Raw genomic sequence first — 26,801 nt, forward strand, 5'->3', positions numbered from 1 at the left:
GATCCCAGGACCCTGGGATCATGTTCTGAGCCGAAGGCAGATGCTTAGCTGATGGAGCCACCCAGGCTCCCCAAGGTCGAGATTTTTTGAGCTCAGATGTTAAGCACTGAATCTGTGCATGTGTATGTAGCCATATGAGTGTATCTCAACATATGTAAAAAGTGGGCTCTGAACATTTTGAAAAAATACACAAAAATTTCAAGTTGACTCACTACTACAAAACCTCCCTATTCTAGCATGAGTCTATGTCATTAGATGCAGCTAATGCAACCCCCTTCCCACACCCCCACATTCCAGTCACACACCCCATTAGTTCTTCAGATATATCCTGCTCCCTCCCACATCAGATCTTCACCATCCTGCTCCTCTTCCAGAAATGCTCTTCTTCCATGCCTTGGCCAAGGTTTCATACAGTTCTGAAGCCTTTCCAGGCTGGGTCAGATCCCCATAAAATTCAGACTTCTCTGCTATAGCACTAATCACAGCTGGAAATATTTTTTTTCTTTTGACAGACCATCTCTTCCTCTGAAATCCAGACCAGTCGTTCTCAAATTGCTGAGATCCTAGACCAGTAGAATCAGAATTAACCTGGGAACTTCTGAGCAATATAAATTCTCAGGTCCTGCCCCAGATCTACTGAAAGAGAAAATCAGGGACAGGAACCTCCAGGTGAATCTACTGCACACAAAAATTTGGCAACCACTGTCTACACTCCGTGTAGACAGTTACCTTCTGCTTCTGCCTCTCCTTGTTTCTGCCCTCAGCATCCAGCATTCAGTAATATGACCAGTGCTCAGGAAAGATTCACTGAATAAATGAATGAGAGAGTAGAAATTCCACATTTTCCATGATGTTAATGAGAGTCTCTCAATCAGGATTAGAATGGTTTCAGTTACTAATCAAAATACTTCTGAAAAATGTTCCCTATAGGAGAGAAGCAATCAAATAACTGAGCTTCAAAATGAACACAGAAACCTATAACAGTCCTGTGTCATATAAGTGATTATGTTCAAAGTCTGTCTACCTCAATAGCTGCTTCCCTCGAGGATGCTCTCCAAGCAAGGGGAAAATAAGATCAAAGAGAGTATGACAGGACAAAAGGGGCCATAGTCAGTGAACGACCTGAAAACATCACTAAGCCACCAGCAAATCACCAGGCTGTGCCAAGCAAGAATAAAATATCTTTTTAAAAGAGGAAACCGGAACACATGAAAAGGTTGAAACAAACAAAAATAGAAAAAAAATTAAAATTCACATCTGTAATCTACATTTCTCTACTGTATCGGTTAATTAAGCTTCTATTGTTTTTGTTTACTTCTGAAGCTAGACACATTTCTCTTGAAATAAGTCTTAAGTTGCTTTTTAAAGAATCACTGAGTTGATGGAGCCAAGTACGATCTGTTCTATACTGAGAACGTGTTCAGAGTTCACCCAGACTCAACGGAAAAAAGTAGTTTTGGTGTACGTGTGAACACAACATGCCTGTGGGTGCTTGCGTGAGCACAGGTGTGTGTGCATGCATGTGCACAGATGTGTGTGTGGGTGCATGTGTGTGTATTCTGTACATTCTACATTTAACGTATGGTTTCACCTCCTTCAGGCCCAGGTCAACTAAATGTTATCACACTACTCATTGACGTAACACACTACTTATTGACATAATAAAAATAGGACTTTTGAATATTTTCACCACAGCAAAGACAAGAACCATTTGTATATTAGATCTCATTCATTTAAGCTTCAGTAATGCTGACTTAGTGATTACTGCATAGAACAAAACAAATTCAATTTGCCTTACTTATTAATAAGACAAGTTTAACTAAAAAAAGTTTAGGTAAAGAATCATTATTTCAAATTACTTTAACTCACCTTAGTGGCTCTCTGCATGTATTTTCCAAATGGAAATAACCATTTCTTGGTCATTATTATAGGACCATCAAGATCTCATTTCATAACTCCTTCTAATATAAGGGCTGTTTGAGTTACTGTTCTTATTAAAAATAATACATATACTTCTAATTATTAAAATTTCCCACTAATTTAAACTGGCCTTCCCCTGAATTATCCTGAGTAAGTAATGGCTCTCCTGCAAATATGAGAATGGCCTTGGTCTTAAGTACTCAAAAGTCAATTCCTAAAAAAATTTAAGGACTAAAGATAAGATTAATAATCACACAAACATAGAAAGTACAGATTAGAAGGTAAGGATACAAAAATAAGAAAAGAAAAGCAATACTGACATATATGTATATTCTCCAAACTAGGTCAAGAAATTAAATGCCATGATTTCAAAGATGTAAACACAAGGAGAGAATGTTGCATTGCAGCCCCCCCCCCCTTTTTTTTAAGATTTTATTTATTCGTTTGAAAGAAAGAGACAGAAAGAACATGAGCAGAGAGGGGCTGGGAGAGAGGGGGAAAAGAACCTGAAGCAGACTGCACTGAGTGCAGGGCCGGACGCTCGGGGCTCAATTCCACAACCATGAGATCATGACCCGAGCCGAAACCAAGAGTCCGATGCTTAACAGACTAAGCCCCCTAGGCGCCCCGGCAGCCACTTTAATCTCAGTTTGTCCTACTAACAAACGCTAGTTACAGGCTAACTGTAATACAGAAAATGCCACATCAACTGCGAGGTTCATGTGTGCATTTTTCCTCTGGCGAAGTGCCAGCATATGGTAATTACTCTGCATTTTCTAAACACAATTACACAGTCATCTGCCATAACTGAATTTACCTATGGCTGAGCGGAAGGCAGACGCTTAACGACTGAGCCACCCAGGTGTCCCTGCATGGCTCTTATTGATCAAACCGACTGAGGAACCAAATAATTAAAGAGAGGTTACAGGATATTTCCATCTTGTGAGTCACAGTAGACATTTTAAGGCTGTGCTCCTCCTGATCCTATTACTTTTGAAAAAAAAATTTAACTGTTAAAAATAGCAGTCACCTCGAACCATGAGAGACGATGGACTCTGAAAAACAAACTGGGGGTTCTAGAGGGGAGGGGGGTGGAAGGATGGGTTAGCCTGGTGATGGGTATTAAAGAGGGCACATTCTGCATGGAGCAGTGGGTGTTATGCACAAACAATGAATCATGGAACACTACATCTAAAGCTAATGATGTAATGTATGGTGATTAACATGACAATAAAAAAATTAAAAAAAAATAGCAGTCACCTATGGAGGACTCCCTGTGTGGCAGAGCATTACGCCAGGAACCACAACCTGAACATGTCCTGCATTCTCATAGCAGCCTTGTGAAGTAAGAAGTGATATTAGCCCCATTTTACAGATGAAAAAACAGACTTAAAGCAAATAACTGGCCCACAGCACTGATAAGTAATAGTGTAAAATTGAAGCCAGAACAGCCAGATTGAGAATCTACATTCTTAAATTTCCTCTGTCCTACTTACAAACATGTGCTACAAATCAACTCATTTAAGTCTCTCAGGAACAAATTAGAGTCTGCTCAAATTGGGAAGAGGCTTAGATTCGGGATGCAGTCGACTGAAGACAGCCTATACCTTGCCTTCTTCATCACATGGAGTATGGATCTGGAAATAGTCTTTTGTGGTACAGGGAGGTCGCTCCATACACTCACTGGATCCTTCCTCTGCAACATAAAAACGCATTTCAGAAATGAGTCATTTATGTTGTGACTCTCGAAAAAGGCAAAAAATCAAAACAAACAAAAAAACCCAGACAACTAAAATTTTAAAATAACCTTAGCAGACGAATTTAGGAAGAACTAGCTAGGCATAAGGAAAATAAAGGCCTACATTTCTATTTACCCTAGAGCAATAAATGTTTCCATGATACACAGGAAACATTTCATTTTTTCCAATAAGACATTAGATTTCTTCCGTTATCAGTGAACATTGTAAATTTGCAACAAATGAAAATTTTCTGAGTACACCTCTATGCCATTGAATCATGTGAAATTACAATATGATTTTTTTTTAGATTAGTATAAATATATCCAAAGCACAGGGAGAAATATATCCCTGTGGGGTGTGGAACAGAAAAAGTGACAAATGGAAAAGTCATGCACAAAGGGGTAAGAAGAAGTAGTATTTTATCCATTCAATACTGATTCCCTTCAGCACTTGGTTTCTGGCACACTCTTCCCACCACATTTGATGTGTGACTTCTGGCTTATGGCTATAAGCCAGAACAAACATAAATTTAGAGAGAGAAGAACAAAGAGCATAAACTGGCAAAGCCTAGTCCTACCTGAAAACTGGGAGTGCTCTTCACACTTTATGCATTCTTTGGCTCCTTTCTCAGAGTAGGTGTTTCTGGGACAGACTTGGCAGGTAAACGAACCTGGTTTGTTGCTGAATGTTCCTGGCTTGCACGGGAAGCATTCTGATGTATATGCCACCCCTGTGTGGTAATGAAAAACAGAGCATGGGAGGGAGGACCCACCAGCAACAAGCACATCAGTACCTTCTTGCTGCTTCTCTCAGAAGTGAGAGAAATAGGAGTAGTCAGCGGGGATCCTTTATCCCATTCATTCAACACCAAGGAAGTATTTACTGTATACAAAAAACTGGGATAGATACTGAATTAAACATCCTAAGGAGAGCAAACACTTAAACGAGAGATTGAGATGTGACAGAGGTATACTAAATTATAAACTGAGTTGTCAAAAAACAAATCCACTCACTCAGACCTAACAGACCCTGGTAGGAATGGCCTTTTCTTCTGGCTTGTAATTCCAGCCTTTGCCAGGAGATGTCCCTATGACTAATGAGATGGTGTCACAGGACCCAGTATAGAAGGTAGTAAAAGATAAGCCATTAATAAAGGAGAATCACTGGTTTAATTAAAACTAGCCCTAATTGAGAACGAAGCATGCCAGGGTTTATTGGCTGCTCTCCTGGGCCAGAAAATGCCTAGCTGGTTCAGAGAGGCAAAAGAGGTTTAGGAGACAGTCAGGCAGAGAAGTTTATTTTATTTCTATTTCTACGGATTTAACAGTGACCCGGGTGGGCTCGATGTCCGGTACAATAGACATTTCTTGAATGAAGAATAGTTTCTTATTAATAAGATCCTTTTATTTTATGTAGAGACACCGAAAATTGTTATCATGCTTATTTTTTCACACAGATTAAATTAATTTAGTTTAAGGGTACAAAAAAGAAAAAAATTCCAGTCAACTTGCCAAAAATAAAACCAGGATCTCTAGACATGTATGATGCCTAACGTATTAATTCCAGCCCCATAAATCCTTGAGCCATCGAAACCAACAACTTAATCAATGTTTTAACTAACTCTCAATTGTGATATGTGACTACCGAAAAAATTGCTGTGAAATACCTTCAATTGTGATATTTTTTACCAAAACTGGCTTGACCGCCTTAGAACCCATAAGGATGCCAGTGGTTCTCCAGTACAATATGTTGGTGCCTGATTTCAACATCACCTGTAAAGAGGAACACAAGGCACTCGGTCAGATAAACCACGCTACTTCAACCATACCTCAAAGCTAATCCCTTATACACGTCTCAAGGCATTATCATGAAACACCATTAATTAGGAACCTACAAATTTAAGTCTACTGTTAGTTCATATCTAAGCTCTGCTGTAGTTATATTTTATAAAAAAAAAAAAAATAGTTTGCCAATCCAAAAACTATAGCAATAAAGAAGGAAAAGAAAATTCTTTAAGCCTGAACAAAAAGATAAAATGATTTTTAAACCATGTGCGTGAAGTCTTGGTTTGTATTTAAAAGGAATTCATTCCAGAAAGTGAAAGGCACTCAACCCAATTACATATTTGTTGACTGCCACTATTCATATGTAGATTCCTGGGCTCTGAAAACAAAAAGTCAACAGAACGAGTTTGCTTCCTTCTAAAGTTGTTTAATAAACAATAGTACAACAGCAAGCAGAGAAAAATAGGACTGTTATAAAATAATATGATTTAAATGACTGCAGAATGTAAATGATATTACATCTAATATTTGCTTCCTTTGCCACCAGCACATGGTTCTATTTACGTATCAAACTACGTTTCCCATAAATCTCATGTTGTTTCCGTCAAAGCCAACGAAATAATTTAAGGGTTCCTTGCTTTCTCATTTGCCACTCTTATTCTTCTATGCAGTCTCTGGCTGGCCAAATTCAAGCTGTATGAAATTAAAACATATCCAAGTACTTCACCCTGCCAGAGAGTCAGAAAAGTAGTGCACTAAGTACTTTCCCCTGTGTTAAGTGAAGAAAGTGTATTTGTTGCCAAGGGTTACTGTACCTTCAAAGCCCAGCTTAATGAATGCTTAGGTGAATGGATCTTAAGTGGTTCTCATATCACTTCCAGGCATACAGATGGAAAAAAAAAAAAAAACCAGTCCAAAAGGGTACATTGTATTAATCACTCAAGGATGGGGCACCTGTTACAACTCAAAGGTGGGGGTGGATGGTCGCTTACTGACATAGAGCTCAGTCTACACTGCAGGCACCACACTAGGTGGTTCCCATATAGCCTCTCATTTAATCCTGCAAGATCGCTCCCATTTCTTACATGAAAAATCGGATTCAGAGAGATGAAGCCAAAAACAAAACCAAAGAGATTAAGCCAACTGCCTAGAGAAACACAACTACTGTAAGCCAGAGTTAGATTTGAAATCCATGCCTCATTCCAAAGGGACAGTGCCTCAAATAATAACAGATTCACAGACTGTGTTGCCTGATAACTGCTTTCAGGCATTTGGAGTTGTCCTGTGGAGACTAGGCAGTTGCGTTACCCGATGTGACCAGAGACTGTAGACCTTTGAGCAACAGGTGACAGATAGATAGGAAGCAGGTTTAGGCTCCAACCATGGATGACTTTTGTGATAGGCAGAGCTGTCCAACAGTGGAGTCAGTACGGCCCCCACCAAGACAAGCTGGAAAGTCACTTGTTGGGAAGACTGCAGAGAAAGTTGGGTCAAAGGACCCTCCCAGTACCAGGAGCCACGGATTCTCTCCCATGTGACAGGCACATATGTAAACTTACATACCCCGAGGTTCTGTGCGCTAGTTTTGAACAGCCTTATTTTCTTGTCAATGCCCTTTTGAAAAGGAGGAAAGTTGGAGTATGATGGGAAAGAGGAGGGAAAGAAGCCTAAGGAGAAAGAGAAAGGTAGGAAAAACTACCCGTGTGCATGAAACTTTGGGACAATTTCTTCCCTAACTAGAAACTGTCTAAATTAATGAATCATTTTTCTTTTTTGTTCATAAACTTTTTTTTTATAAGGTTGGGAAAAGGAAGGAGCAGAATGGGGGCTGATGGGATAGAAGAGAAACAAACAGAGACTTACAGAATGAGAGCCCCATTCTCCATTGTCTGTGAGTTTTACCCACTTGTCTGCAGTGGTGTCCATCTCCTGGCACTGATCGTTTTGAATCTGTGGATTAAACACAAGGGCCCCAGTAAAGCTTCTTGAATAATGGCTTTAATTAAATTCATTACTCAGCATAGGACAGGCTGCAAGAGCTTCTTTCAATACCTACTAAACAATGACCATGAGTAATTTTCAGCAAGCAAACATACCAAGACCTCTAGAGCCTAAGTGACAACTGTATACGAGTGATTCTAAGTAAAGCATCCACATTATTGCAACAAAAGGGTGAGGAAGCAGAGAGGAGGGAGGGAGAGAGGATGAGAGTAGTTAACTCTGAAAATTCACAGAAGGGAGAAAAAGTCATTGCGAAAAACTTACCAAAAGTTTTAAAATCTTTCATTCACCATCCGGGCCCAATAAAAATAAAGTACATTTTTACAAGACTCAGGGAAGTAATGTTTTAAATTAATAAATAAATGACATCTGCTTGGTTTTCAATTCCCCAGGACTCCTTCCAAACACACAGACAAGTAGCTACAGTTAAAGCCAAAGCCCTAAATTCTGAGTTGGGGGGAATGTTAATCACACACCACACCAGTTCAAACGACTGCAGCTACTATCTTTAGTACCAAACACTTTGTGCTCTCCGGACAATTCTTACAAAATGCCTAAGGGTTTGCACACGACTTTTCCAGGCCTGTGAAGAATACACAGACATCAAAAAGCAGGCCATTTTGCAGTACTGCCCATGAGTCAGCAATAGAGTAGGGCTGAAATAAGAACTTGTCACCTCTGCTTTGGCCAAAATGGCTATTTCTCTCTTCTCTACATCTTGGCCACTTCATTCATCCTCCTGACCAGTTTACCAACAACATTAAAATGTTCGCTGTAATAGATATTTCCTAAAAGCTTAGCTAGAAAACAGATACTTTTAACATCCAAAAATACCAGAGAATATCAGCCACTGAGATTGTTTAAACTGAATTTAAGTATCATACTTATACATATTTATACTATAAGCATAATAACCATTCTAATGCAAGTGTTAAGCCATTTTTAAGCAGATATGGACCCTAAATATACCTTTGATGGTCAATGTGTGGATAAGCTGAAAGTTTTTTTTTTTTTTTTTTCCCAGCTGAAATCAAACATCATGTGTTTTGGGGATATTCTAATGGCATTCTGGGATCTGATTTCTGTTCTTCATTCTAAAAGTAAATAGTAAAGGTATGACCTTGGTCCAATCACTTATTCTCCCTAGGTTTCAGCTTCATCACTTAAAAAGAAGAGTGGAGGAGCTGAATCAAATTCCCACAGTTCTAAAATTAAATACTTGACTGCTTTAAATTATGTGATGGCCGAAGGTACAACTGTATCTTTCAGTCTTCAGACATTTCCTTTCCATTAACCATAAGCCTGATGACTGAAGTGTTGACCCTCTGAGTCAATAAATTACAACCTATAAAGCTGAAACATCAATAAAAGAAGGAACTCGCCACCTCTTTTCAATATGTAACCAGAACAAAGGCACCATTCAAAGGAAGTCATGAAACTTCATGTTTTAGGAGTACCTTTACTGACAACTCTGAAAGGACTTATTCAGCAATACAAAACTAAATGCTTATTCTTAAACAGTTTTATAATTACCTTGCTTTACTCTAGTTTTAGTAATATTGCAAAAATGTCCCATGGAATAGGGAATCATTTACTCTAAGAAGTGTTTTACAAACAAAATGTAGCTTAAAAAGGAAATCCGTTTGACTATTACTTAACATTTTAAACTCCTCAAAGGATATTAGGACAAGGAGGATCCTTAAAGGTCTGGTCATACAATCCACTTTGCAAAAGAGAATGCTGAGGGCCGGAAAGTTAGCTTAATTGCCCAAAACACACAACCAGCCACGGCAGTTGGGACTTAAGCCAGAATCTCTTGACTTCAAGTCCAGGGCTCATACTTTCATGGCAAGTGTCTCTTCCTATCAAACTTCCAACTTACAAATTTCCATTATCAGGAGCAAAATAAATTTGTTTTAGAATTATTAGTACCTGGGCTCCTGAAATCTGGACCACAGAAACATTATACAAGATAATTTTCCCCAATTACCTGTACAACACACATTTTTTAAGAAGTCAATCTGAAAATATTTTCTCAAGCATTTGAGAGACTGCCACAACAAATATTTGCTAGATTAGATACAGTTTATATTAACTTTTTAAAGTTTACTTATCTATTTATTTAAGCAATCTTTACACCCAGCGTGGGGCTCAAACTCACAATCCTGAGATCAAGAGTCACGTGCTCTTCCGACTGAACCAGCCAGGTGCCCCTATATTAAATATTTAATTTTAGTAGCAATAGTCTATTCCTTTCAATTTAAATTCAATTAATTAACATATAATATATTATGAGTTTCAGAGGTAGAGTTCAGTGATTCATCAGTTGCATGTAACACCCAGTGCTCATCACATCATGCGTCCTCCTTAATGCCCATCACCCAGTTACCCCATCCCCCCTCCCCCCACCCCAGCCTATTCTGTAAAACTACTATTTTATCCTACATTCCATAATGCTATTTCATCTCTTACCAAAGACATCAACTATCCCATCCACTGATTCCTTTAGATTATACAAAATTGACAGAATCAAAAAAACATAGCCACTTCTATTTTTCAAATATTGCCCATGCTTATACTTAAATCAGTCAACTACTTGAAACTGCAAAAAGAAAAAAACAAAAACTAAAATTGGTGAAAACATATTTTGACTAAAATAGCATCTGTAGCTATATAGAAAATTAAAATGAATTTTGGGTGAAAGTATTTTTCACACAAAAAGTCTAAATCAAATGGTCATCTAATATCATAACCAATAATAAAACCAGTCCAATGTTATTCAACAAGGTGAGAGCTCAGAGGTAAATAAACAATATTAAGCAGAAAATAAAATATTAAAGAAAAAATAAAGTTTTCTTTTAATATCAAAATGTTCAGTTGACAGGAAAAACTGAGGAGGCATACCACGGAATAGCAACAACCGATTACAAGAAATTTTACATGAATTTCCCTCAAAAAGTAAATTTTAGAACATAAAAGGCCTTACAAAGAACTCAAAGAAGATGTTGTTGTCGACATACTGGTACTCAAAGAAGACATAACCTGACTTCTTGAGGTGCACAGCATAGATCAAAGATACCGTGCAGTCATCACGATTGGACTCTATGTAATTTCCACGAGGGACCCAAGAAGAGCTGTGGAAACAAAACCAAGAGGAATTTTTACATTAGCATTCGGAAACCTCTTCTGTTCACAAGTTATATAACTTAGTTTCAAAAGTAGTTCCATCAGCAAAGCACAGCAGAGAAGTCTAAAGCATTTCTGGAACTCAAAGGCCAACACATTACTGGGAAAATGTTCATTTCTTATGGCAAAGGGCTTCCTTAAAGTTTGGTAAGGTTATGTGATCCATTTGCTAGGAAACTGCTATTTTTCAAGAAAAATTTGGTCACTAAATAGATCACTACTAATTGCAACAGTCTGAGGTAGAGTTATTCTCTCAAGCAACACATGAAGTTTTATTTATACACATATATACCTGGCAGGGAGATGAGGAGTTACTTGAAATGAATGAAGGAAAAGTCCTAGTAAAAACTCATTTAAAGCACACCTAAATAAAATATAAATCACAGTTTCAGAGTATATAGGAGGGGTAGGAGTGTGGTTGGAATTTTTATCTAAAAAAAAAACAAACAAAATGAAAAATTAAGAAAATATACTGGTGAACAAAATTTAAGTTGCAAATCTAGCCATAATTCTGAGCTAAACCAATAATGAGTCACATGTTGACCCTTTGGCCAAAAAAAAATTTCTAACAAACTGTATGAAAGCACAACTTAACAGCCTTCTCTGTTTATATGGATGGTAAGAGTGAGATTTTGGCAAATTCTTTTCTTTTTTCTAAAAGGAATCTGAAGACTGAGACTTCCACATCCCAACATGACTCACTAACTGGTATTGGATTTGCCCTTTCTCTTTAACAAATTGTTAAACTAAGGAAAATACATGAGCCATATTCAGGCAATGACAATAGGCAATGTAAGACAGAGATTCTTGGGAGCAGGAAAATGCATGAGGCAAAGCCCAAACTGACTTTGGCATCACTCTTCAGGACACTTTCCAGACTGTAGCACCCAAGCAGAGCAGGGTGGTCTCACTGAGCTGAGGAGCAGAGATGAGTATTTAGGGCAGCTGAAGCTGCTGAAATTTATAGGCCTGAGAGTCAGAGAAAACAGGGGTCCAGAAGTCCATATGGAGTTTCTCTGTTGGTCCTGGGCTTCAGGCTAGAGTATACAGGCAGACATGGCAGAGAACAGCCACCACAAAGCTGTGACATAATCAGAGAGATCACTTTAGTGGGAGTCACAGGAACTTCCGGTCAGCCTGAGAGGAGAAAACTTGATAACCACATTGAGCATTCATCTGATACCCCAGAATTGCCACCTTGGGAATAGGGCCTTACCCTGGAGCAGGTATCAGCAAATTTTTTCATAAAGGGTCAAAGAATAAATATTTTTGGATTTGTGGACCATCTGGTCTTTCCTGCAATACTTAACTCTGCCATTATAATTGAAAAGCAGCCATAGATAATGCATAAATAACTGAGCGCAGCTGTCTTCCAATATAACTTGGTTTACAAAAACAAAGGGCCCACAGGTCACAGTTTGCCAACTCCTGCACTAAAATAAAGGTCGTAACCTAGAGCTAAGAGTGAAACCAATACAGAGCCACCCTAAAAAATAATAAAAGCAGGCCTGATGAGATCAAGGTGCTCTTTGAGCACATAAACTGCCTGCCAGAACAAAATTCAGCACCCCTAAAATGAAGAAAAAATATAATCCATGTTCCCTACATCTTAACATTCACAATGCCCAAGATACAATAAAAATTTACTAGACATGCAAATAAGTGGGAAAATATGACCCTTAATTGAGAAAAAAGACAGTAAAAAAACAGACAAGTATTTAAGACACTTCTTACAAATACAGTCAATTATAAATAAAAGATGAATACAGTGAGTGAAGGGATGGAGAATCTCAAGCATTTCAAGGGAAATAAGAGCCATAAAATAAGGAGCAGAAGGTATACTGGAGCAAATTATAGCAGAGGACTTCCCTAATTTGGGGAAGGAAACAGGCATCAAAACCCAGGAGGCACAGAGAACACCTCTCAAAATCAGTAAAAATAGGTCAACACCCCGACATCTAATAGTAAAACTTACGAGTCTCAGAGACAAAGAGAAAATCCTGAAAGCAGCTTGGGAGAAGAGATATGTAACCTACAATGGTAGAAACATTAGACTGGCAGCAGACCTATCCACAGAGACCTGGCAGGCCAGAAATGACTGGCATGATATATTCGGAGCACTAAATGAGAAAAATACGCAGCCAAGAATACTATATCCAACTAGGCTGTCATTGAAAATAGAAGGAGAGATAAAAAGCTTCCAGGACAAACAAAAACTAAAGGAATTTGCAAACACGAACCAGCCCTACAAGAAATATTGAAAGGGGTCCTCTAAGCAAAGAGAGAGCCTAAAAGCAACATAGACCAGAAAGGAACACAGACAATATACAGTAACAGTCCCCTTACAGGCAATATAATGGCACTAAATTCATCTTTCAATAGTTACCCTGAATGTAAATGGGCTAAATGCCCCAATCAAAAGACACAGGCTATCAGATTGGATAAAAAAACAAGACCCATCGATATGCTGTCTGCAAGAGACTCATTTTAGACCCAAACACACCCCCAGGTTGAAAGTGAAGGGATGGAAAACCATTTACCATGCTAATGGACACCAAAAGAAAGCTGGGGTAGGAATCCTTATAGCAGACAAATTAGATTTTAAACCAAAGACTGTAATAAGAGATGAGGAAGGACACTGTATCATACATAAAGGGTCTATCCAACAAGAAGATCTAACAATTGTAAATATCTATGCCCCTAACATGGGAGCAGCCAATTACATAAGCCAATTAATAACAAAAGCAAAGAAACATATCAACAACAATACAATAATAATGGGGACTTTAACACCCCCTCACTGAAATGAACACATCATCTAAGCAAAAGATCAACAAGGAAATAAAGACTTTAAATGACACACTGGACCAAATGGACTTCACAGATATATTCAGAACATTCCATCCCAAAGCAACAGAATACACATTCTTCTCTAGTGCACCTGGAACATTCTCCAGAATATATCACATCCTGGGTCACAAATCAGGTCTCAACTGGTACCAAAAGATTGGGATCATTCCCTGCATATTTTCAGACCACAATGCTTTGAAACTAGAACTCAATCATAAGAGGAAAGTCGGAAAGAACTCAAATATATGGAGGCTAAAGAGCATCCTACTAAAGAATGAATGGGTCAACCAGGCAATTAAAGAAGAATTTTAAAAATTCAGGAAAACAATGAAAATAAAAACACAACTGTTCAAAATCTTTGGGATGCAGCAAAGGCGGTCATAAGAGGAAAGTATATAACAATACAAACCTTTCTCAAGAAACAAGAAAGGTCTCAAATACACAACCTAACCCTACACCTAAAGGAGCTGGAGAAAGAACAGCAAATAAAGCCTAAACCCAGCAGGAGAAGAGAAATAATAAAGATCGGAGCAGAAATCAATGAAATAGAAACCAAAAGAACAGTAGAACAGATCAATGAAACTAGGAGCTGGTTCTTTGAAAGAATTAACAAGATTAATAAACCCCTGGCCAGACTTATCAAAAAGAAAAGAGAAATGACCCAAATCAACAAAATCATGAATGAAAGAGGATATCAAAACCAACACCAAAGAAATACAAACAATTATAAGAACATATTATGAGCAACTATATGCCAGCACATTAGACAATCTGGAAGAAATGGATGCATTCCTAGAGACATATAAACTACCAAAACTGAACCAGGAAGAAATAGAAAACCTGAACAGACCTATAACCACTAAGGAAATTGAAGCAGTCATCAATAATCTCCCAACAAACAAAAGCCCAGGGCCAGATGGCTTCCCAGGGGAATTCTACCAAACATTTCAAGAAGAATTAATACCTATTCTTCTGAAACTGTTCCAAAAAATAGAAATGGAAGGAAAACTTCCAAACTCATTTTATGGGGCCACCATTACCTTGATCCCAAAACCAGACAAAGACCCCACCAAAAAGGAGAATTACAGACCAATATCCTTGATGAACATGGATGTAAAAATTCTCACCAAAATACTAGCCAATAGGATCCAACAGTACATTAAAAGGATTATTCACCACGACCAAGTGGGATTTATCCCTGGGCTGCAAGGTTGGTTCAACATCCACAAGTCAATCAATGTGATACAATACATTAATAAAAGAAAGAACAAGAACCATATGATCCTCTCAATAGATGCAGAAAAAGCATTGGACAAAGTACAGCATCCTTTCTTGATCAAAACTCTTCAGAGTATAAGGATAGAGGGTATATACCTCAATATTATAAAAGCCATCTATGAAAAACCCACAGCAAATATCATTCTCAATGGGGAAAAACTGAAAGCTTTCCCCCTAAGGTCAGGAATACGGCAGGGATGTCCACTATCACCACTGCTATTCAACATAGTACTAGAAGTCCTAGCCACAGCAATCAGACAACAAAAAGAAATAAAAGGCATCCAAATCGGCAAAGAAGAAGTCAAACTCTCACTCTTTGCAGATGATATGATACTTTATGGGGAAAATCCAAAAGACTCCACCCCAAAACTGCTCCCATTCCTACAGGAATTCAGTAAAGTGGCAGGATATAAAATCAATGCACAGAAATCAGTGGCATTCCTATACACCAACAACAAGACCGAAGAAAGAGAAATTAAGGAGTTGATCCCATTTACAACTGCACCCAAAACCATAAGATACCTCGGAATAAATCTAACCAAAGAGGCAAAGAATCTGTATTCAGAAAACTATAGAATACTCATGAAAGAAATTGAGGAAGACACAAAGAAATGGAGAAACATTCCATGCTCATGGATTGGAAGAACAAATATTGTGAAGATGTCAATGCTACCTAGAGCAATCTACATATTCAATGCAATCCCCATGAAAATACCATCAACTTTGGGGTGCCTGGGTGGCTCAGTCGTTGGGCGTCTGCCTTCGGCTCAGGTCATGATCCCAGGGTCCTGGGATCGAGTCCCGCATCGGGCTCCCCGCTCTGCGGGAAGCCTGCTTCTCCCTCTCCCACTCCCCCTGCTTGTGTTCCTGCTCTCGCTATGTCTCTCTCTGTCAAATAAATAAATAAAATCTTTAAAAAAAAAAAAAATACCACCAACTTTTTTCAAAGAAATGGAACAAATAATCCTAAAATTTGTATGGAACCAGAAAAGACCTCGAATAGCCAGAGGAATGTTGAAAAAGAAAAGCAAAGCTGGCGGCATCACAATTCCGGACTTCAGGCTCTATTACAAAGCTGTCATCATCAAGACAGTATGGTACTGGCACAAAAACAGACACATAGATCAATGGAACAGAATAGAGAGCCCAGAAATGGACCCTCAACTCTATGGTCAACTAATCTTTGACAAAGTAGGAAAGATGTCCAATGGAAAAAAGACAGTCTCTTCAACAAATGGTGTTGGGAAAACTGGACAGCCACATGCAGAAGAATGAAACTGGACCATTTCCTTACACCACACACAAAAATAGACTCAAAGTGGTTGAAAGACCTAAATGTGAGACAGGAGTCCATCAAAATCCTAAAGGAGAACACGGGCAGCAACCTCTTCGACCTCAGCCACCACAACTTCTTCCTAGAAACATCGCCAGAGGCAAGGGAAGCAAGGGCAAAAATGAACTATTGGGACCTCATCAAGATAAAAAGAGTTTGCACAGCAAAAGAAACAGTCAACAAAACCAAAAGACAAACGACAGAATGGGAGAAGATATTTGCAAATGACATATCAGATAAAGGGCTAGTATCCAAAATCTATAAAGAACTTCTTAAACTCAACACCCAAAGAACAAATGATCCTTCCAAAGAAGACATCCAAGCGGCCAACAGACACATGAAAAAGTGCTCAACATCGCTTGGCATCAGGGAAATCCAAATCAAAACCTTAATGAGATATCACCTCACACCAGTCAGAATGGCTAAAATTAAGAAGTCAGGAAATGACAGATGTTGGTGGGGATGCGGAGAAAGGGGAAACCTCCTACACTATTGGTGGGAATGCAAGCTGGTGCAGCCACTCTGGAAAACAGTATGGAGGTTCTTCAAAAAGTTGAAAATAGAGCTACTATACAATCCAGCAATTGCACTACTGGGTATTTACCCCAAAGATACAAATGTAGGGATCCAAAGGGGTACGTGCACCCCGATGTTTATAGCAGCAATGTCCACAATAGCCAAACTGTGGAAAGAGCCAAGATGTCCATCGACAGATGAATGGATAAAGAAGAGGTGGTATATATATACAATGGAATATTATGCAGCCATCAAAAGGAATGAAATCTTGCCATTTGCAACGACGTGGATGGAACTGGAGGGTATTAATGCTGAGCGAAATAAGTCAGTCAGAGAAAGACATGTATCATATGACCTCACTGATATGAGGAATTCTTAATCTCAGGAAACAAACTGAGGGTTGCTGGAGTGGTGGGGGGTGGGAGGGATGGGGTGGCTGGGTGATAGACATTGGGGAGGGTATGTGCTATGGTGAGCCCTGTGAAGTGTGCAAGACTGTTGAATCACAGATCTGTACCTCTGAAGCAAATAATACATTATATGTTAAAAAAAGAAGAAGAAGAAGAAGAAGATAGCAGGAGGGGAAGAATGAAGGGGGGGAATTGGAGGGCGAGATGAACCATGAGAGACGATGGACTCTGAAAAACAAACTGAGGGTTCTAGAGGGGAGGGGGGTGGGGGGATGGGTTAGCCTGGTGATGGGTATTAAAGAGGGCACGTTCTGCATGGAGCACTGGGTGTTATATGCAAATAATGAATCATGGAACACTACATCAAAAACTAATGATGTAATGTATAGTGATTAACATAACATAATAAAAAAAAATGAGAGCCATAAAATAAACGAGATGGAAATTCTAGAACTGAAAAATCACAACATGTGAAATTTAAAATTCACCAGATGGGCTTAAGAGCAAGTTTGAGACTGAAATTTTTAAAAGTTGGTAATAGAGCAATAAAATTTATGTAATCTGAAATACGAGAGAAAAAAATTGGAAAAAAAAGAGCTTCAGTGACTTTTAGACAGTATCAAATGGTCTAACGTGCGTGCAATTGGACTAAAAGAAGGGAAAGAGGGAGAGAAAAAGGCAGAAAAAACATTATTGGTGAAATAATGGCTAAAATAATTCCTAAGTTTGGTGACAGTATCAACCTACAAATCCAAGAAGCCCACTAAACTTGAGGTAAATACATGAAAACCAATGCCAGGCATATCACAGTCCAACTTGTTGAATAGCAAAAATAAGGAGGACATTTTATAAGTAGGCAGAGAAATAAAGACACATTACATAGAAGGGAATTAATCACAAAAAATAACAGCTAACTTTTCATCACAAATAAGGGAGAGTTCAGAAGGTAGTGGAACATCTTTAAAGCACAGAAAGAGAAAAGTAAAGTCCAGAGTCTAATGTCCAAGAAAATATTCTTCAAAATGGAGGCAAAAGTAAAGGTATTTTTAAGTAAACAAAAGCTGAAAGAATTTGTGAGCAGCAGACTTGCATTGTAAGAAAGGATAAAGAAAATTTCACTGGTTGAAAAAAATAATCCTAAACATTCAGATCTATATAAAGAAAGAAGGAGCGCCAATAATGGTGACTATGTAGACAAACATATAAAGTCATATTTTTTCATCTCTTAAGTTCTTTTGTTTTATTATTTTTTTAAGATTTTATTTATTTCTTTGACAGAGAGACAGCTAGAGAGGGAACACAAGCAGGGGGAGTGGGAGAGGGAGAAGCAGGCTTCCCGCCGAGCAGGGAGCCCGATGCGGGGCTCGATCCCAGGACCCTGGGATCATGACCTGAGCTGAAGGCAGACGCTTAACGACTGAGCTACCCAGGCGCCCCTCTTAAGTTCTTTTAAAAACAACTGATTATTTAACATACATTTCATTTTATTATAGGCTTTATAATATGTTTCTAAATATATGACAATAACACACAGATGAGGGTATAACTATAACTACTGTTGTAAGTTTTACATATTATGTAAAAGTACAATAATAACTCTAATAACACTCTCAGAGTGCCTATTGTAATTTGTAGCCTTTGCAATCAAGATTAGCAAAGATATGTGAAGGTATAAAAAAAAACATTAACCGTAACAGAAAAAAATTTGATAGATTGTACTTTTTCAAATTTTAAACTCTTGAAAAGACAAATGCCCCAAAGAAAATATTACACATGCCTGTATGTATATGTATTTGCATATGCATGCATGCAAATATTAAGTATTATAGAAATATATACATAACAAGAACTCATGTCCAGAATACACAAAGAACTCATATAACTCAATAATAAAATGAGCCCCAAAAATAGAAAATGGGTAAAACATGTTGATATCTCACACACACAAAAAAATTAAACACATGGACAATGAATATATGCAAAGTGTTCATGGGAAATGCAGATTAAAACCACAAGGAGGTATCATTTCTCTCTCTCTCACACACACACACACACACACACACACACACACACACACAGGAATTGTTAAAATAAAACAAGACTTGACAAAACAAATGTTGGAGCGTGACTCGAATTCAAATGTACCACTGGAGTCTACAGTGATACAACCATTTTGGAAAACTCTATGACCCAACCAATTAAAAAGAATTAAAACTAGACTGGATGAATGGAAAAAGGAAGGGAGGTAAGGAGGGAGATGATCATAGCAATGTCAGACTGAAACTCACATTAAGAAAATTAGATGAGACAGAACATTGAAAAAGTTGTACTTATCATTAAATTTCTTTAATGAATAAACTACATATTCTAAGTAGAAGAAGAAGCTCTGTCAATATCTCCTGTCCACACAAAGATCTGAGGTACCATAAAATCCTACTAGTCCCCTCTTCTAAAGAGCGATTTTGTTTAAAAAAATTATATTTTTAAAAATATATACACACACTTAAGCATATATATGTATACATGTATATATACATATATGTGTATTTGTATATATACAATGATATAGCTACAACATATATGCACATATATGACATATATATATTGTACATATATACATGTATGTACATATATACAACATATATAAACGATATATATACATATAAATTTATATAGAATAATCCTGTTAATGATATCTAATGTCACAACCATATAAAATGAAATGATTATCAAGAGAGTAAAAATGTCACTTGACAGAGAGAGAAAGAGAGAGCACTGGAAAGCAAGTGTGATTAAGGGAAGGTAGGAAGGAGAGAGCACATCTTTCAGCACAGCTAAATAATTCCCCAGCATCCTTAACTCATGGTAAAAGGGTTGAGTTCCAGAGAAGCCATTCTTGTCAGAAGGTAGCCAGAGGCCTAAAGTTTAATTCTCCCATCCACAGCCATATGGAAGGAAATGTTACATAGTCAATACAAGAGAACAGGAAGGATTACAGCCCAAAGATAAAGATTTTGCATCTTTTCAAAACAATTTAACATTCCACCAGTGTTGTCACAGGCAAAGCTAATAATCTCCTAAAGAAAGGAAGAAATTACGGCACAGGTAATAAAGTCAATAATATTGTAATAACTACGCATGGTGACAGAGGGTAATTACAGTTACTGTGGTGAACATTTCATCATATATATATAATTGTCAAATCACTATGTTGTGCGCCTAAAACTGCTGTATTATATGTCAACTATACTTCAATTCTAAAATTTTTTTTAAAAGGTAGGAATTAATAAAGGAGCTTTCCATTTTATGTATTTAACCTACTCTCTCTTATAGGAGATAATAGAGTATCTAATTGAAGATTACACATTCTTCCTTTCAGAGGAGAAGAAAAATTAAGCTAAAACTACCCATTAAAAATTAGAGAAAGGTTTGTAGAAATACCACTGTCTTGAATGTTATAGATATATTATTAGAAAACTGATTTGTTTTTCTATTAATAGCTTTACTGCATTTTTGCACACAGTATTTATTATGTCCTAAGAGCAATTATTTTACCTCATGAAAACTGAGCTACATTATCTGTATGACCATCAAAAAAAAAAAAAAATGACTCTTTGCAATTTGCTGATCTATAATCCCAATCAGTACCAAGATTACCCCCACCTTCTTTCTGGAAAAAAGCAACTACACGCTTAAGTACTGAGCCAAGATCCAGAGACTCCTTTGGATTCTTACTTGTTACAGCCATCTGGCCTGCTGTCAGAAGGGCCGACCACAGTGTCCATGAACGTCGCAATGTTGGAAAATCCAGCTGGCAATTCGTCCCATTCATCAAATTTGATGCCACTGCCCAAGGAATAGGTACCTTCGCCACACTTACTGCATACCTGGTTCTTCATTTCTAGATACTCTCCCGAACCACAGGAGAAAGCTGGAAGGCAGAAGAATGCAGAATGCATTAGTCACTGCATTCCTCCATGAATTTTGTCACCAGAATTATTTTTATAAAGCTCTGATCATGCCACACCCTAATCAAAGCTTTCTAAAATTGTCCTTATTACTACATACGCTTCATAATCTGGCCCCAACCTATTTTCCCAGGCTCATCCCTTGCCCCATCCTCTTCCAACCCTAACAAAATTCCTATCATTCCCAAAATATTTCATCCCCTCTCTCTCTCTCTGCTGTGTTCTTTCTCCAGAGATGATAACCAATCCATCTGTTCTACTTGCAAAATACCCGTTCCTAACCCCAAAATGACCCTCTTCATAAGACCTCCCTGCCCCCACCAGACAGTCAGCTGGTCAGTTGTACCTCCTTCTGTGCTCCTACAATACTCTTCTTATAGTACCTGCATTAAAGTGCACGTGTGGGCATGCGCGCGCGCGCACACACACACACAAACACACACACACACACACGAGGTGAGGTATACATGTATCAGTTGATGTGAGACTGAGCTTCCAGAAAACAAGGATCATTATTTTTGGATCCCTAATTCCATCTGGCAAATACTAAGTCCAAATAAAAGGTTGATCCAGTGAGAACTAAATATAAAGGGGTAATAGGAGGGCAGTGTTTCTCATCTAATAGCCAAATCGGTATCTCCACTTTTTCAACATTCACCACTCTGACCTAGTCATTTCTACAACCTACATCTTATTACTGATGTCAAGCTCTGGGCTAATTCGGAGAACTAACTATAACCAGAGACAGCAGGCATGGGCATTGTGAAGAATAGTTGACACAGTTACAGAAAAGAAGGTAGCTCCGCCCCTAAGTTATCAGTCATTCAACAAATGCAAATCTATGGCCCCCAAGCGGGGGGCTCTGTGTTCAAAATGCTATTAGTGACTCAAACACAGCAAAGGGCTTTCTAATCATTTAATCAGGATATTAAAGAAACAAGAACAAAATAAAACCTCGCAATTATTCGATAAAGGAAACTAAGTCTCCCAACAGAGTGAAGGAGCAGAGCCTCACATTCAGATACATTCTTCTTTCATAATACACTTGGAAACTTAGCGAGAAAGACAAACAAGTTAATTTTGAAAAACTAAAGAATTAGAGCTAAAACTCACAGCTGTCTACTTATTTATCCACTGAAAAATTATAATGTTTTTCTTCAGAAAATCTTATGATGCTGTACAATGAAATTCTAACTCTCAAATCAACATCCCACAATTAGTAAAACATCAGAAAATAAGAAAAGGTTAGGCAAAGAATAGTGCATGCTGGCCAAAGTTCAAAACTATCCTGGGACCAGGATGTACCACTTCTTGTGACCTTAAGCGAGTTACTTCACCTCTCTGGGGTCCTCAGTTTATCTCTCTAAAAAATGAGATAATAGGGCGCCTGGGTGGCTCAGTTGTTAAGCAACTGCCTTCGGCTCAGGTCATGGTCCCAGGGTCCTGGGATCGAGTCCCATATCGGGCTCTCTGCTCCGCGGGAAGCCTGCTTCTCCCTCTCCCACTCCCCCTGCTTGTGTTCCCTCTCTCACTGCGTCTCTCTCTGTCAAATAAATAAATAAAATCTTTAAAATAAAATAAAATAAAATAAAATAAATAAAAAATGAGATAATAATCATAGTACTGGGCACCTGGGTGGCTCAGATGGTTAAGCATCTGCCTTTGGCTCAGGTCATGATCCCAGGGTCCTGGGATGGAGTCCCGCATCGGGCTCCCTGCTAGACGGGGAGCCTGCTTCTCCCTCTGCCTCTGCCTCTCTCTCTCTCTGACTCCCATGAATAAATACATAAAACAAACAAACAAAAAATAATAATCATAGCACTGCTTCATATGGCTATACTAATTAAATAAAATAATGTATAAAGTGCTTAGCATAGTGCCTGGTATTTAATAAACACACATTACGTGCTATTATTATCACTACCGGCACTACGAGCAGAGAAACACAGCAATGGAAAAAAATCTATTTCACTTTCTATCGTTTACAGAGCTTCTAGAAAACTGATAAATACTATAATAAACCAAGCACCAACATTACACTAAATCAAGGGTCCGCAAACTCCAGCTCACAGGCCAAATCCAGGCTGCCTGTCTTTGTAAATAAAGTTTTATTGAAACACAGTCACAACCATTCATTTACATATTGTCTATGGCTGCTTTTGTACTACAATGGCAGAGCTGAATAGTCGAAGCAGAGACTATACCACCTGCTGGGCTGAAAATACTTACTTTCTGATAACATAATCTTTGAAGATAGTTTTGTCTAGTGTCCTAAACTGAACTTTTAATTAATAAGGAGTAATAGGGGCGCCTGGGTGGCTCAGTCATTAAGCGTCTGCCTTCGGCTCGGGTCATGGTCCCAGGGTCCTGGGATCGAGCCCCTCGTTGGGCTCCCTGCTCAGCGGGAAGCCTGCTTCTCCCTCTCCCACTCCCCCTGCTTGTGTTCCCTCTCTCGCTGTGTCTCTCTTTGTCAAATAAATAAATAAAATCTTTAAAAAAAAAAAATAAGGAGTAATATTTTGTAAGTTGCTATAAGGACTCTAGAAGCTAAGAAGATTGTGTTGTGTCATTTCAGAGTGTTCATTTCCCTGTTAAAATCATTGAGAAGAGCCTCAGTTCTTTCAGAGGTGTTTCCTTCTCTAAGACCAGAAGGAAAGTTGAAAGATAAAGTTGACAGTGAATGTTTTGAGTATTTATTACACAGTCAGTTCTTTTTATTCATGGTAAAATCCAGGGTTAGGCTCCTGTGAGACTCTGGTCACAGTATCTTCAGAAACAGATCAACACATAATCTTGTTTTATGTGTGTTTCAGTTGAAAATAGATCTTATTTAATGTACATTGTTAATTCATTAACATTGAACTTACGGCCAACAGCACTACAACTCATCCTTGAACTAAACTTATTTAACCCACGTATTTTCTCCACAAGGCACATCACAGCCTTCTTGCACTTACAGCACTTCACCACATTTGGGGGCCATTTTAGATGGCAAAATCACCAATAAAAAGTATAAAAATGCAGAAAAAAGTGGCATTAAATAGATTGTGAAAAGGACGCTTGTTAACACTATGAGAAATAAGGCAGAATGTCACTTGTTTGACCTCAGCTGAGACCATATGATCAGATGACTCAAATTTTTAAAGCTCTGTATATGTCAACAAATGACTGTGAAAGTATTATTTGTACTGATGTTGGGGGGGTCACAAATTTTATAAAGTAGGTGAATTTGCAAATATGGAATCCATAAATAATTGGGAGCAACATGTTTATAACAGACCTGTGAAGAAGAAAGATATTATGCCCATTTACCAGATGAGGACAATGAGACATGGTACATTTAAATAACCCAATTAGGAGGGTACTCATTAACAAGTGGCAAAACTGATATTCAAATTTAGGTTTGATTCCAAAGCAGGTGCCCCAAGAAAATTCAACTTAGGCAATTATTATAATTGATGCAAAAAAGGTCAAGCAGTTTCAAATGAATCCATTATTATATTTGACATCATTCTCCATTTCCTGTCTCAAACTGCTGAATAATATTCATTATTGTACATATTGAGCAATAACCATTCCCCAACCTCAGATACCTTGTGGAATTTTTAATATATCACTCCTAAAACACACATTCATGAAATATTTTAGCAAGCTGCTAATTTCCTTAAGTCTCAATATCCTCGTCTATGAAAGGAAGATAGTAATAACATCTATCTCAAAGAACTGCTGTGGGATTCAATGAGCTATTCCACATGAAGCATTTAGCAGTGCACCTGACATAAAGCACTCAATATATGTTAGAAGTAATTATTAATAATACAATTCAGGGGTCTGGGACAATAAGAATTCTGACACTGGCCTGATGATTTTTCATCTCTTAAGAATAATTATGTGATCAAAGCTAGTCAAATGGGTATGGGGCCTTTAATGATACAGGGGAACTAAAGAGTCTAAACCTTTTTGTATTTTATTTTTTTAAAGATTTTATTTATTTATTTGACAGAGAGAGACACAGCGAGAGAGAGAACACAAGCAGGGGGAGTGGGAAGCAGACTGGGAGCCGGGTGGGGCTCAATCCCAAGAACTTGGGATCATGACCTGAGCCGAAGGCAGATGCTTAATAACTAAGCCACCCAGGTGCCCCACCTTTTTGTATTTTAATCATTTGTTATTCCTCAATCTTTTTTCCACCCTGGAAGCCAGCTCTCAAGCCACATGTCAAAGGAAGAGAAGAGCCACACATTCTTGTTAAATACAATTTACTCCATGAGATTATGTCAGCACGGAACTGCCCACCTCTTTAGGAAGTCACCAATGATGACCAGCTTTCCCTTTTCTAGTATTCCATCTTAGCCGCATCCACTTTCTACTTCAACACTGTTTTCTTGGCCTTTGATTTTTATTTGGATTATAAAAGTTTCTACAATCTTAGGCATGACACTCTTTAAATTCAGATTTCTTTAGAGTGTAACATAGGACACTTTCAACAAAAGCAGAATGATAGACAGTTGTTGTAAGTGGTTGTTTTAACTGTTGTAAATGTCAGTTGACTAGGTTTCATTTGAACAATTAATCATTTCTAAAATAAATATGATTTTTCTTCAACAACCTCAAAATTCTAGAGTATCTGAATTGAATTAAAGTTAAGCAGACTCCAAAGTTCTGCCGTAAGAACAGAAAAACCTGATTTATGTAAGGTCACACACCACAAAACAGTGGGCTCAGTCTGGGATTTCACAATATTTTCCCTAAGTACCCAGAGAAAGAGCGATGTTAAAAGTCCATCCTCTTAAAGTCTAAACTGTAACCAAGAGGTCATGTGCTAAACTCAGTGTTCTTGTTCTCAGCTTTATGCCTCTCTTCTGACCTCAATTTCTGCTACTGCGAATCTGTAAAGGTTGAAATATGCAGGTGTGAAGAATCAGATATGGAAAAAAAGCATTTATATTCATCTGTCACCAACTAGCAAAAGGCTGGCGCAATTTACTTAACCCTCTGTGCCTTCATTCGTTCACATTCCAATGAGAATACCACTTTGCTTCCTCCCTCATAGGATTGCTGAGGTCCCATGAGACACTGGAAACCACTCTGACAGTGAAAAGGGACATATAAATTCAAAGCATCACTATTATCATGCAACCACCCAGTACAATGTACTAAATAACAGCTACTGAATTAATCATTTCTATGCTGATTATCATCTATGATTTATGATTTATGCCTAACAATAAAGAATATCTACTTAATCTTCTCACCACAAGGGCCTTTTAATTTTGCCTTTTCTTCCTCCAGAGACCTCATGCTTTGAAAGATGATAACTATCAATTACATTTATTTATAATTCATCCATTTTTCTATTTAATTCAAGATTATTCATTACTGAAATTTGTTTTCTAAACAGTAAACAGTAATAATAAATAGTAATAAAAGAATTTTCAATTATTTTTTAATTTTTTTTTTTTAAGTAGACGCCATGCTGGGCCCAAACTCACGATCCTGAGATCATGACCTGAGCCAAAATCAAGAGTTCGATGCTTAACCAACTGAGCCACCCAGGTACCCCAAGAACTTTCAATTTTTAATGAGATGCTGATGAATTAGGAAGCGTATACAATGTCATTACAAGTAAGTATCTGGGTATCATACTATATTACAGGAAGTCATTCAACAAATACTTCTTGAGTACCTAGTATTCGGTTGGCAAACGCTAGACACCAAGGGTATTTTGGAAACAATCCCTACTCTGATGGAGTTTCTATTCTAATCTAGTCTAGCTTTATCGTCCTCAAAATAGATTCAAAATTTATATCCACTAA

The 26,801-nt window shown here is 37.9% G+C and overlaps 1 protein-coding gene across 1 annotated transcript in view; it reads right to left on the reverse strand.

The window, feature by feature from the left end:
- Window positions 1-26,801, reverse strand: part of ELAPOR2 (endosome-lysosome associated apoptosis and autophagy regulator family member 2) — a 184,250-nt gene that overhangs the window by 60,042 nt on the left and 97,407 nt on the right. Inside the window, exons 3-8 of the mRNA XM_078059201.1 lie at window positions 20,753-20,948; window positions 10,431-10,578; window positions 7,307-7,393; window positions 5,326-5,431; window positions 4,237-4,389; window positions 3,528-3,616 (exon numbers count right to left, since the gene is read on the reverse strand). Coding sequence (XP_077915327.1) covers window positions 3,528-3,616; window positions 4,237-4,389; window positions 5,326-5,431; window positions 7,307-7,393; window positions 10,431-10,578; window positions 20,753-20,916 — 747 coding nt within the window. The 5' untranslated portion in view covers window positions 20,917-20,948. The remainder of the gene's footprint in view (window positions 1-3,527; window positions 3,617-4,236; window positions 4,390-5,325; window positions 5,432-7,306; window positions 7,394-10,430; window positions 10,579-20,752; window positions 20,949-26,801) is intronic.

This window comes from Halichoerus grypus, chromosome 12 (assembly GCF_964656455.1).
Source record: "Halichoerus grypus chromosome 12, mHalGry1.hap1.1, whole genome shotgun sequence".
NCBI classification, from domain to species: domain Eukaryota; kingdom Metazoa; phylum Chordata; class Mammalia; order Carnivora; family Phocidae; genus Halichoerus; species Halichoerus grypus.